The sequence below is a fragment of the Lampetra fluviatilis genome, chromosome 24 (genome assembly GCF_964198595.1).
Source record: "Lampetra fluviatilis chromosome 24, kcLamFluv1.1, whole genome shotgun sequence".
In the NCBI taxonomy this organism is placed as follows: Eukaryota; Metazoa; Chordata; class Hyperoartia; order Petromyzontiformes; family Petromyzontidae; genus Lampetra; species Lampetra fluviatilis.
In genome coordinates this window covers 9,618,795-9,632,976 of record NC_136298.1, presented here as the reverse complement: position 1 = coordinate 9,632,976, position 14,182 = coordinate 9,618,795, and the positions used below count along the sequence as shown (strand labels likewise).

The window sequence follows — 14,182 nt, the reverse complement described above, 5'->3', positions numbered from 1 at the left end:
ATGAATAAATCGTCATACGAACAGACCTCTGGAACATAACTCGTTCGTATGTAGAGTCGCCACTGTATTTGTTTCTCTCTCTCTCAACATTGTGGCAAATGTTATAACGGCCTTTAATGGATGGAACGATCACATTAACCAATACCTGTACAGACATCCCTCACACAACGCTCCACTTGCGTTCCTGAAAAACTGCACATAAAACGAATCACACTGTACGAAGCCTATTTTCCCATAGACATGCATGTTATAAGGGCGGGTTGCGTTACCGAAGAAAAATAAAGTATCATTTCATTATTTCAGCCCTGGATCTGAGATGGCTAAGTCCAGCCCGTGGCACTGGGAATTGCCAATGATGCCATCAGAAATATATATTTTGTTATTAGAATTTTTACCATTGAAAATCGTGTTTTATCTAGAAATGTTTTTCTTGAGCGCGTAACTGTGGAAAACATAGCGTAGGTGTGAAGTATGTCCCGAAAATATGACTACACAATCCGCAAAGCCATCACCCCAACCGTGAGGAAGGAGCCATCTGAAGATCCGATCAAAACCATCACCTTACCTAACATAGCAGGGATAACCAAAAAGATTTCCAAAATCTTGAACAATACAAGATCCAGGTTCGATTTAACACAGTGCACACAATTCGTGACCTGATCCTATCTGTGAAGGACAAGATTCCTGACATGCAATATGCCGGCGTCTACAAACTAAGCTGTATCTGCGGCAGCAGTTACATTGGGGAAACCAAATGACATGTCTCGGACCGTGTTCGTGAACATAAGGCAGATCTTAAACACGGCAGGACCAATACTTCTGCCGTGGCTGATCATTACTTTAATGCGGCTGGCTCACATGAAATGTATTTCTCTAAGACGATGGTACTTTGCAAGCCGACTGCCTATCAACAAAGATTCGTTCACAAAGCCATCCATATATACAGACACGGACACAATTTCAACCGAGACGATGGTTTTAAACTCAGCAATGATTGGAAAGATGTCATCAACCACTTTGGGTCATGGCTTCATTTGTGTTTTCTTGTCAACCTCTTCCGTCAGCAGTGTGGATGGGTGTAGCGAGGTGCAATGCCCCCCCCCCCCATCTCTAGCCCCCCATCTCTGCCCCACCCCCTCTCTCTGCCCCCTCCCCATTGTCTGCTCCTACATTAACGCTGGCTGACTGGCTGCCCCGCCCATGCTGTTTGCGCTGCACAAGCTCACCTCTGCCCAACTCCCCCTTTGTTTTGCTCCTGCATTCGCGTGCTTCTTACGCAGCTCGTGTTGCTTGCACAGCTCTTTCCCCCGCCCACTCACTTGGAACCCTTAGAAGCGGCTACATTTGGAGGCTTGCCCCCTCCTTTCTCTCCTCCGCCTGATGAAGACCGCTTGTGTTGCGATCGAAACGTCGTGGATTTTTTTGCTTTTATATTATTTTCAATTTATATGTATTTTTAACTTGAAATTTTAATTAAATTTTACTATTTGCATTTTTTATTGTGGGTTTTTTGCTTTTAGTATTTTAAATGTATTATTTTATTTTTGTTATGAATTTTTTTAAATTGCATTTTTTTAATATTTTACTTTTGTCTTCTAATTAAGTGACTTTACCGAAAGAACCAAGAATATTAATTGCGTAACTACAAATTCACACGATGGTGGGGCGGGGAGGGCAAAAAAACATGACATCTTATACAAGCAATTAATTGCGTGTATTGTTTAGCTTGGGAAAAGTAATCGATTAATTGATGCATTGTTACCCTCTTAGCAATTATGCAATGCATGAAAATAACATTAGAGTCAGGTCTGTACAGGACAGCGACACGGGAAATATATCTGCACTGTGCACACCATATCCAGTGTACATATCGCTATGGCTCTGGCTGCTAATCACAAGCCGAGTCTACCAGTGACCCAGCAAATGTTCAGTGTGAAATTAGGGCCTGTGCAGATTCAAGCACAGGTGGTACAGAAGTTTGGGATTTTCACGTGGTCTTGGATGCCACCCATTGTGAATGGATGACACCTCAGTGGCTTGCTCGCACTTCTTTAAGCCATCCCAGTCCAGCCACCGTGCTCTCTGCACAAGTGAGAATTCACAAAGTCAGATATACAATACGACAACATCTGAATAAGGGATGCTGCCATCGTGTCATGGTTAGCACATCGGACTTTCAATTAAGAGTACATGTGCCCTCCTCAACATTTGATCATTTATAATTGGGCAGGGTACTAATAGGGGTTTTCCCCTTTTTTCTGGCAACAAAACTGACACCGTTTGCAAGGAATCATGCTTACATTAACCACAATACTTGCAGTCAAATGCAAACAAAAAACAATACTCTGATAATTTATGCATTGTCTTTGAAACTGATTGGTCCACACCAGAGACAGCTTTCTTTGGAGCCTAGTCTCATATGGTGTTCGACCAGATGGGCAGGGTAATTAAAGTAGCCATCATAGATGGCTATTGTGGAGGGAGGGAACTCTTTATGGCCTGATTCCCCATCAGTAAGTCGGTCCGATCTCCCCCCCCCTGTTTTGTAGTCACGCCGTGTTTATAGCAGTATTATTTTGAAATGCCCTAAGCACGCACAAAGTCTGGGCAGCGAGTACTCACCTCGTGGCGTGTACTCGCAGCCCACGTATCCCTGGTAGCCGAGTCCCTGGAGGAGGTTGAAGATGTAGGAGTAGTTGATCTCTCCTTGGCTGCTTGGCTCATGTCGGTTAGGAACCTGAGCCACCTGAATATGACCTGGATGATGAATGAATGGGGAACTTAAAACACATTTTCATGCCTGTAAAGCTCAAGGAGAGACAGCGTGGCGAGCCTTTATCTAGCAGTCGATAGACAATGGCTAATTGCAATGACATTCAAAGTCAAGGACACAAATCCAGAGGGAAAAAAATGCTTGAAAGCAAAATGTTCTTAGAAAATAAGTGGAGTAAAACGGGTGATATATCAGGCAAATGCCGAAGAGAAAGTCACCCGTAACGCACCAAATCTCATCAGATCACGGAATCAAAGTAGAGTTGAGCCTGGATTGTGCTTGGGTGGGTGACCAACATGCATACAACAGGTGCTGTAGGCTGCTGTGGCGACTCTTTGTCAACAAAAGGCAGTGCAAAACAATCCGGAGTTTTTCTGCATTTTCCACGCTGCCACATATATGCTCCGTCCCTCCACCAACCTGCACAGTCCAGCATGGTCAAGTATGGTCGACCAGCACATGCATTTGAGACCCTTCTCATCTAGCAGTGGATTGTGCATGTATATCATGCAACTACATTCGTGCTTTCATTAGCCTACAAACCGATGTGCAGGGATTCTTCGAACTTCATTGCCTATACAGACATTCCCTGTGCACGTGCACATTCACGGAATACATAGGAGCTAAGTTATATTAAATGTAGCCGTGTCTGAACAAATCAACGAGGATTTGAAAAGTGCAAGGCGTGCGAAAGAGCATGACCTATTGTATAATGTTGCTAGTTAGGTGCCGGGGTCAAAATATGAAAGGCTGATGTCTTCAACCCGAGTGCCATAATGCATTCACATCGCCATTGCGAATAATTCGGGCACACAAGACATGTATAATGAAAAGGTGAGTTAGGATGTCACGAACGTTCCATTTTTGCACACCTTAGATATACAGGACACTGTTTCTTTTTAGTTCGCAGACATTTTCATGGGCGCGCGCATGTCTAATGATTACTCAACATGAAGGAGACCAAAGGTTATTGGAATATCTCCTACACAGTTGTAGGAGAAAGTGATAATTGCTTGTGTGCACAGCCGCACATTTGAGTATGACTCAAATGAGCTCAGTTACATCTTGGCAACTTTATATTCCTCCCACTAATTACTGCAATTCATACCAATCGTTTTGCACTCACGTTTCATCTAAAAATAGCAGAGGACGTATTTTTTTGTGTTAGGGGTTGAATGTAAGGTCTTTCTTCAAAAGAGGCGGCGTGTTTTTTTTAAATGCAAAGCAGCCAATCTGCACAGGCAAACATTTGACACCATAATAATAGCGAAAGTATAGGCCAATATATACATTAACATAGTGCGCACTCAGGTCAGCCAATTAACACAACGCGCAGTGGGGAAGCGCGCATCATTACCTCATGTGGAATAGGTTACATATTGAAATTATGGCTTTCATTTTTGTATAAACCGCATGCCCACACAGGCCGCGTGATTGCAGCACCGCATTATGAATGTAGGAGTGCAGGGGAGCGGAGAGCAGCTGATTTATACCGATGAGCGGGAAGAGTGCACGGATGTTGCCCGTGAGATTTCCGTCCATGACTTGGCAGTGGAAGATGTCCTGCAGAGGAAGAGGCCAACAGTTCAGACAAGTTAAGCCTTCATGTTTGTCACTGTGGTTGACAGATGCACAAGTTACCAGCTTGTGCATTTTGTACAATGTTGTCAGCAGCGACACCTCAACAATGCCCGCCCCCAAGGTCCGTATTATCCAATAGGCACAGCAGGCACTGTGCCAAGGGCCTACAAAAAAATAAAAAGGGCTTACGAAAAAAATTATTCTGAGCCTGTTTTTTGTTTGGATGATAAAAAATGTAACCAAGATATCTTCTGGAATAAACATATGTATATGGCAAGAATAGGCACGGTGTATTTACAATGAGAAAGAGTCATGTCAATGCCAATAGTTTTTTTTTCTCATACGGTGAGAGAAATTAACAGCGGAGATGAACTTGTAGAGATTTTTTTTCATTGCAAAATTAGCAAATAACATCCTCAAATGGTGCCTTTCGTACAATCTCATTCACAACACAGAGTATTAGCGCAAGGGGAGACAAGGCGGCATTCTTGTCCTACGCGAAGTGACAGCGGCGATAGTAACATGGGCCAGCATCAGTACCCATTGTAGAAAATGATCACTGAAGGCCTATGAAACAGAAGTGCCGAGGGCCTACAAGAATGTTAATCCGGCCCTGCCCGCCCCATCATGTTTTAAGGCATTACAAGTTTCTTTCGGCAGTGAACACATAAGAGGCACAGAAGTATAATGTTATGAAATGTTTCATATATTTTCTTTTTAGAAAAATCAATGCAAACAGATTCCCAACAAACAAGGGCTTATACCACACACTGAATACAAGAACAGTATTATGTGTATGAGATGGACATGATTATTCTGGCTGTGACGATGCATCAATTCATATTTAATATTAATGTTAAAATATTAAGTTATAAAGACATTCGTTGAATTGCATGTGGAGGAATCGATTATTTTGGTTTCATATAGAGTACCTCGTAATAGGTTCACATCACCCTTGCTGCTACTCGTGGCCACGACATTCATTCTATGAATAAAAATAATACATTCTTTGTACTCCGTGAATCATGACAATCCATTGCATTGAGAGGGGCATGAATCGTCACAGCCCTATAATGAGGGTATTTTGTTGGCAATGGTGTGCATATGCGGTGTGTCGTAAAGCCACACACACAAACCGTACACGCACCAGCTGAAGCTTGATGTTGGGTTTATCGACTTTTTCCAGGATGCGCGCGGCTAGGAAAATACCACAATGTGGAGAAAGATTTAGAGTGTATGAGCCCCCCGGCCACATGATTTGTATTTGACACTTGAAATGAATACCACCCTATCTTATTATTGTAGTATTGATGATTTAGCGTCGGGTATTGGATACCATATCCCCCACACTTCCCTTTCTTTCATCTCCTCCTTCACCCCCCCCCCACTTTGGCTCTGCAGACCGAATTGAGGAACAACATTTATTTGATCATGCATTAAGCAACTGTATACCGTATAATATAGCTTCACAGAGTCTTCCAATTGCGTTATTATTGTGTACTACACATTCAATATCTGTGACCAAATTGCAGAGAATTTGTCGGATCTCAGCAAATCTTCGATGCTTAGCAGGGTTGAGCCTGGATTGTGCTTTGATGCGGGCCCACCATGCATAAGTCAGGTGTTATAGGCTGCTCATGGGCTATGTGCAGTAGAGAGCAGTGTCCGTTCAGAAAAACCCATTTTGCTTCTGAACTACGCTCCCCGCATTCACCACCCGCATGGATCAATATGGTCAAATAACCCCCACAACCCACAAGGCCCTCATCCAGCAGTGGATTGATAAAATGGGCTGTTCCACGTACGGCTAAATATGTAATCTCCATACAAGGCATATGCATGCCCACTCTACAACACAGCCACTCTGCTGTGAGCACAGTCGGCCCTCACCCTGACGAGGCGTGTCCAGGAAGTAGCGAGGGTCGGTGAGCCTGCTGTTGATTGGCTCAATGAGTCCAGTCATCCCTTCCTGGCCATTCAGTACAGGCGGGAACGACGCACACCAAAACACACACACACCAACCAATGTACCGGGATAAAAAAGTGTAGTAACGTTCTAGATTTGACGCTTTCGTGACTGCAAGGATTCATACTCTTAGTTCTTTCGGTAAAGTCATGTAGGTAATTAATTTTAATTAAATGTTTTACCTACGTGACTTTACCGAAAGAACTAAGAGTATGTAGTAACGTTATTGTGATGGAGATTTATGCAATGCCATGCAAAACACATGCAAGATACGAGTGTCGCAAGATGAGTAGCTACAACATCAGATATTTCACACATTCAAAAGTTGAATTCCTGAGTAAATGCCCATTGAGCGATATAACTATTTTCCAAGTGCAGCTAGGCATATAGTAAGTGAGCCTGGATAGTGCTTGTATGGTTGACCGCCATGCTCAAACAGGCTGGCATAGGGCTGCGGGGGCCAAGGTGAGGATGGGAGAGGACAGTGCTGCAAAATCTATTGTTGTACTTCATTTTCTCCCACATCTATGCTCCCTGCCTTGACAAACCCTCACCGATCAATTGGGTGAAGGGTAGTCAAAATTCCCCACAACTCGCACGGTATGTGAAGACCCTCATCTAGTAGTGGACTGACAAAACGGCTGTCACAAGTGTGCAGACGCACTGCTTCAAATGTGTAGCCCGAGAGGGAATATACACGGGGATAGAGCTGCGATTGGTCGCGCGGATTGCCCACAGTCGCGCAGCGCTTTCGTAAACGTGGTTTGTAAATGATCGTTCGGGAAGGGGCACACACCACTGCGAGCAGGTCAGAGGCTGTGAGAAGGTTGCGCACGAGCGTCGCCTCCATGGCAGGGCCCTGGGCCTCGCGAGTCGCTCCGGGCGGCAGCCGGCCCGACAACAGGTGGACCCTGCGGAGGATGCACGCCGCACGCAAGGCGCGTGTCGTGTGGAGTTAAAGGCATCGGACGTTTCGTTTCCGCGTGCCGGGAGAGCGCCTTCGCGATCGTCCGTTCCGTGTTCTCGAAGAGGCTCCCGGGCAAAGCAGAGGAACTCGGGTCACCGGGTTCACAGTGTGAGAACCACATACATGCACACGGAAATTGGGCTCATTGATTTGCGTGCAACCCATTGGGATGCTTGTGTCAGCTCAAGTGTGTGAATTGTTGCCAGGCTGACAGGCGGAAACCAATCTACACGGGGCTCAGAACACTTGCAGAACCTGTGACTAGTGCAAGGGCTCCTGGGTGTTTCCTAGCGACGGATACTAAGAAATAATAATTTATTTGGCAGTGATGACGTACAGCATTGTGGCTCTAAGGCTTTCCGGAGTGAATGGAGCGACGATGCGGTAGAGCTGTCGGGGTCATTGGGCCCAGCACCTGTCGCACTTCAGAGCTTTGGCGTGAGCGATCGCGGTCTGAAGGGAGTCCAAGAAGTCTGCCTCACGGCCCGGGAGGGCTCCCAGACCCATCTCGCCCGCCGCCACGTCCCCTGCACACACCCAGGGAGTTAAGTTCAGGTGTCAGAGGTAAGAGTGGCGTTCCACCTGTCGAGGCGTCAAACACCATTCACTTTCTCCAAAATGTTCAATCTAGACCTGGGATTATGAATGAGTGAATCGAGTCAATTAATCGACTGCCAGAGTAGACTTCGTTTTTTTTCTGGCCGTTTACTCTGGCCCCTTCAAAAATGGCGGTCGCCCGACATCCTATCTCCTGAAGGCGGGAAACCCCCTACAAGCCACGCCCAGCATAGCATGCCTGATGCCGATGACATTACCGTCACTTTCCATCCAATAGCACACACGTAGGTGGAGACGTGTTCCCCCTAATTTATTACATTCGTGTTATCTGATTCATCAAGTAATCGAACTGATAATCAGCACTGTAATTACTTAACAAATCAGACATCCCTGCTGTAGAGTACTGTAATTCACTTTCTATGCACCCCCCCCCCACGAATTGGCCAATCTTAACTCTCAAATCCCAGCAGGGGGCGATGCGTTCAAGCAACTTGCTAACTCCCGTACGCCTCTCTGCGCGTCAAAGCGCCCTGGGGGCATTACCATTAAACACCACGCCTCCTCTAAAAGCGCCCTGGGGGCATTAACCATCACCCACCACGCCTCCTCTAAAAGCGCCCTGGAGGCATTAACCATCACTCACCACGCCTCCTCTAAAAGCGCCCTGGGGGCATTAACCATCACCCACCACGCCTCCTCTAAAAGCGCCCTGGAGGCATTAACCATCACCCACCACACCTCCTCTAAAAGCGCCCTGGAGGCATTAACCATCACTCACCACGCCTCCTCTAAAAGCGCCCTGGGGGCATTAACCATCACCCACAACGCGTCCTCAAAAAACGCCCTGGGGGCATTAACAATCACCCACGAGGCCTCTAAAAGCGCCCTGGGGGGCATTAACCATCACCCACAACGCTTCCTCATGAAGTACCCTGGGGGCATTAACAATCACCCACGAGGCCTCCTCTAAAAGCGCCCTGGGGGCATTAACCATCACCCATCACGACTCCTCTAAAAGCGCCCTGGGGGCATTAACCATCACCCCCCATCTAAAAGCGCCCTGGGGGCATTAACCAGCACCCCTCATCTAAAAGCGCCCTGGGGGCATTAATCATCACCCACCACGTCTCCTCTAAAAGCGCCCTGGGGGCATTAACCATCTCCCACCACGCTTCCTCTAAAAGTGCCCTGGGGGTATTAACCATCACCCACCACGCCTCCTCTAAAAGCGCCCTGGAGGCATTAACCATCACTCACCACGCCTCCTCTAAAAGCGCCCTGGGGGCATTAACCATCACCCACCACGCCTCCTCTAAAAGCGCCCTGGAGGCATTAACCATCACTCACCACGCCTCCTCTAAAAGCGCCCTGGGGGCATTAACCATAACCCACCACGCCTCCTCTAAAAGCGCCCTGGAGGCATTAACCATCACCCACCACGCCTCCTCTAAAAGCGCCCTGGAGGCATTAACCATCACTCACCACGCCTCCTCTAAAAGCGCCCTGGGGGCATTAACCATCACCCACAACGCTTCCTCAAAAAACGCCCTGGGGGCATTAACAATCACCCACGAGGCCTCTAAAAGCGCCCTGGGGGGCATTAACCATCACCCACAACGCTTCCTCATGAAGTGCCCTGGGGGCATTAACCATCACCCATCACGACTCCTCTAAAAGCGCCCTGGGGGCATTAACCAGCAACCCTCATCTAAAAGCGCCCTGGGGGCATTAATCATCACCCACCACGTCTCCTCTAAAAGCGCTCTGGGGGTATTAACCATCACCCACCACGACTCCTCTAAAAGCGCCCTGGGGGCATTAACCAGCACCCACCACGTCTCCTCTAAAAGCGCCCTGGGGGCATAAACCATCACACATCACGCCTCATCTAGAAGCGCCCTGGGGTCATTAACCATCACCCACAACGCTTCCTCAAAAAGCTTTCCGCAATGTGGCAAACCGTGGCTGGAAACAACAGCCTCGACATCAACTTTCCAACCTTCCACCACCATCCGAACCACGGCTCAGATAAAAAAAACACAGGCGCGTGGATGCGGGATTTGGTATTTGCATCGGTCGACCATCATCATCAACTTCCCGTCGTCCCGAGCCACAAATTCCGCACCTCGCGGGCTGTTGATGAGCGCTACGGGCAGGGCAGGCAGCGGCGGTCGGGGTGTCTCCTCTGGGCCGCCTGCTCGCCCCCAGTAGCCGTAAGGGTCGGGAATCTCCACGGCATCGAAGCCAGCCGCCTTGGCCGCCTCGCACCGAGCCGAGATGTCTGCCTCCCCCTCCGTGAAGAGCCAGCCCACGTTGGCGGCGAAGCGCAGAGGTGGAGGCATGACGGGCGGGCGGCCGGGAGACGGATGGATCGGAGTGGCCGTTAGGGGGCGCAGGGTGGAGTGTGGCGTTTCTGTTGGGAGGAGCAAGATAAAGTGACAGCTGGCAAGCGAGTCTAGAAAGTGAGCCACAAACAATGACGGATTAAGCTAGTTCAGGACCTGTAGCATCTGTTATAGAGTCCCTAAATACAAAAAAAGATTGAAACACAAATGTTTAACTCGCATAGTAAAGTAATTGTATTTTTTCATTTGCTATACAGCCATATAATACGACAAATCGCTAACCTTAAACACCCAGCCATTCATAAAAGTTGAAGGCAGTATTGTACTATAGTAAAAGAGCAAGTGCAGAATCACCGAACCGGAATTGATAGCTTGAAAGCATTTAACGGGGGGCATTTGAAAGTGTGGGGCCCGTTGCAAATGTAGCTAATGTACTTTTGCTGCTACTCGGATAATCTGGCACTGGCCACAAGCGAAAATAATTAAACGGCGGGCCGGTATACTGGAGTTCATAGTTGATGGCCTCGCATGTGCCACTAACGAATATATTTCACCGTGCCGCACTGGTCACATTGAATCGCACGGCATGCGTTCGATCTCGTGAGATTTTGGAAGCTAAAGTAGGGTTGAGCCTGGATAGTGCTTAGTTGAGTCGACCACCATACATGTTGCGAAGCTACATGGCGAGCAGCAGAGGGCAGTGCGAAAGATAAAGTGTACTCTTCTTCTGTGCTTCTTCCAACGTCTATGTTCCCTTCACAAGCCCGCAGTGAGTGAGGCGGTGAAGTATGGTCAAAGTAAGATCATAATCACTGGGTAAATGAAATTAATATTTTTGACAGTACCCGTTTCACAATAATTCACAGTCATTTGTCCAATCACTGCTGAATGAAGAACTTCCCACGCCATGTCGGTTATGGGGGTTGTTGCGTAGCGGTCAACACCAGTGATGAACTCTAAAGCTCTCTTTCACAGATGTCCAGGAGGGGCGGTTAAGAACATTACAACCACAAACAATACAATAATATGATAGTAGTGCCAAGTACAATAAATGTAAACAAATCACCCAAACGCATACAAATAAAACTAAACCATCCCCATACTACCAGGTATTAACTTATTTTTCAACTTATTTTTCAACTTATTTTTCAGAAGCAACCTGGCCACGCATGATAGCTCAACAAAGTGGCCCATCATTTGGACATTTAGAGCAGCAGCATTATCATCATTTTCAACAAACGTTTCACGAGACGTTTATCCTCTCTGCAGGAATTGTATTTTTTTAAAATCTTACATTCTCCTACGCGATTAAACATGTGCCTGAGAAGTGGTATGGCTATCAATTGTGTAAGGCGATACAATTGTACTTAGGCACTTCCGATCAGAGGGGTTCAGATGCTGGGGATACGAAGATGGGGGGGGGGGAGATTGGACCCATGTCATGCACGCTACACTGCTGTCTGTGAGGCAGTGTTTGTTAATAACATAATATATCATGTATATTGATAGCCTGATTTTAAGCTGCATTCCCCAGAATCTTACGTAAAGTGCTGCCCTGGTTTTATGTTGCGTCGCTGAATGAATCGCATCTGAATCGCATCACATTGTGCTCAGGGTTGACTCAAGGTACCCTTGAAACCACAGTTACCGAAGGGGTTCTTGTGAGCAAATGCGTCATCCTTTCCCCTCCCAAAGCCACCCTCCCTCCGCTCCTACAAGCTCCACTCATCATAAACCCTGGGGCCCATTAGGGTCCTCTTTTTTCTTTCACCCCCGGCGGGTGGTGGTGGGGGGCTGAAATTGCTTCTGCTTACCCTACGTGGGGGTCTTCCAGACAATTTTTGAGAGAAGGAATTGGTTAATAGTGGAATACAAAGAGAACAGAGGTCACTTCGTCGTGGAATCGATTCGATTTTCTTTATTTAACTAAGAGGGGGGGGGGGAATTGAAATTCATTTCCCCATTTTTAAAGGGAGACCTCTTCACACGCATCCTTTTGTGTGCTCATTTAATAACGTAAGAATGATTTGTACAAAAAAACGCTTTTTGCAAGGACCTACTCACATGCATTGCTCACGATCCTATTTGAAAGAAAATTGAACGAGACCTTATAAGTATAACAAATGACGCATTCTGGAGGAACGCCTGCGACACTGGTGACAGTTGTCTACACCGAAGGCGACCTCGCATGAGACCAGCTGGCCTAGAAATCTGCGCAACCAGACATTCATCCGACCCAAATTATAGTAATTTGCACCCAAAACTGAATTAATATGCTTTATTTAATCTGGGATTTAAAGGGTTTTTTTCTTTTCGTATCGTTCACAGTTAATTACAAAACAATTATTCACAGTATGTGTATGTGCTTTAACATAAATTCACTCGAAGCTGCGCATATTTCTGATGTTTTCCTTTCCAGGATGAATCATCATTTGCCACCACGACATGTATGATTTGCCACAAACCCAAAGCACATTCTCGAGAGCGTTCTGTAAGAACTGATTTCATACAAATTTCCTTGGTTCAATTAGCCCATTCGGCTACTGACCTCCCATGCATGCGGGAGTGAGTTGAAATGTTACCTTTTACTCGGGAGTGAGTTGAAATTTTATCTTTTACTCGTAGCTTATTTCCAGCCCGAGGTGTCGGGGGCTCAGTCCCGAAATATATTTCCCTCCCCGCCCACCCCGAACACCGGGTAAGCATCGGGTGAGATTCTATTTTCATGGAGAACTGCCTGCAAATTCAAGCAGTAGATCTGATGTTATTGTGTTTTCAGCACGCGTGAGTTAATTGAAGGCAGCGCTAACACCTACAGGCAGGTGCGTGCAAGATAACTCATAGGATGTCCTACAGGGGTTTTGCAATGCGCGCCAAGTGTGAATTTCCAACTCAAAGGAGTGAAACCGGATTGCTGTATTTTACAGATTATAACATGCTCTGGAAAATAAGACGCAAACGTAAAACATTTGCATGGTGTCGCACAAACACACACCTTGCAAGTCACTCACAACTACGTCTTATAATACATGAGCAAATGGGTGTTTTAATCAGGAGAATACGGTAATACCTGTGAGAATAAAGAGATGAATATGTATGTTCAGTGCAGCGTGGGTCACGTATGCGACGCTTTATGAAATCTATTTGCGCGCATATAAAAATCCACGACTGTGTATTTGCGGTTGTATATGCCTTCCTCGCCTGGTCTGCTTTTACGTATTTACAGGATATAAATGGGAATTTGTGTTATTTAGATGTTGGTTTAAAAGCGAGATCTGCATAAGCAATGGTAGTCCGTGCATAGAGACAAGATTTGTAAAAAAAAAAAAGCAGTAATATAATTTTAACATCATACTTTGTTAGATTCTGAAATTAATTCACACGTATTTGCCATTAAGACCAATAGGGTGATACGGAGGTTGCGCATAATCTTCATCATCCATTGTCTATCCACTGCTAAATGAAGTCATCATTATCAATTGTCTATTCACTCCCGGATAAAGCCCCCCCCCCCACGCGCCATCACCATCCATGCTGAACGCCGCTATCCACCTCGCCCCTGCACAGGAGCTGGTGTCGTGGTTCCATCTCTCTGCTGGTGTTCGTCCATTCTGGCCGCGTTCTTCTCCCCTCGCTGCCACTGCCGTCGCCAGCCTCACCCAGCGCCGGCCACCATCCCCTCCTCCCCTTCTCTCCTTCTTAGCCACGAATGCATTCCTGGCCCGGGCACCCCCTTGCTACTTTGGACGGGGCAAGCGACGGCGCAGCCGAGCGTAACTCGGTAGCGAGTCAAAGCAAAGTGCAGCTCGCTCGCTCGTTCGCTCGTTCGCTCGTGGGCCTCCGACACGCTGGCATCCTGCACGCAGAGAGCCCCAAGCGAGAGGCACGTCCCGCATCGCGATGCGACTCGGGGACATGGAGCGCTCTGCGAGCCACGCGACCACTTTCCATGACGGTAGTGCAGCCCCATGCAAGGCCAAGCGGGTTGGGTC

The 14,182-nt window shown here is 47.0% G+C and overlaps 1 protein-coding gene across 2 annotated transcripts; it reads right to left on the bottom strand.

Annotated features, from left to right (window-relative positions):
- Positions 1-1,127: 1,127 nt before the first annotated feature.
- Positions 1,128-10,237, bottom strand: HYI (hydroxypyruvate isomerase (putative)). 2 transcript variants are annotated; one of them, XM_078867654.1, is made up of 8 exons: positions 9,971-10,237; positions 7,712-7,814; positions 7,117-7,231; positions 6,245-6,323; positions 5,502-5,551; positions 4,267-4,336; positions 2,623-2,757; positions 1,128-2,082 (listed from the first exon to the last, which is right to left on the bottom strand). In XM_078867654.1, the coding sequence occupies exons 1-8, from the start codon at positions 10,185-10,187 to the stop codon at positions 2,030-2,032; spliced, it is 822 nt and encodes a 273-aa protein (XP_078723780.1). In that variant the 5' UTR covers positions 10,188-10,237; the 3' UTR covers positions 1,128-2,029. The 2 variants fall into 2 exon arrangements, with proteins under 2 accessions (XP_078723780.1, XP_078723779.1); XM_078867653.1 differs by having other exon boundaries at positions 1,130-2,082; positions 7,703-7,814.
- Between the last annotated feature and the right edge of the window lie 3,945 nt (positions 10,238-14,182).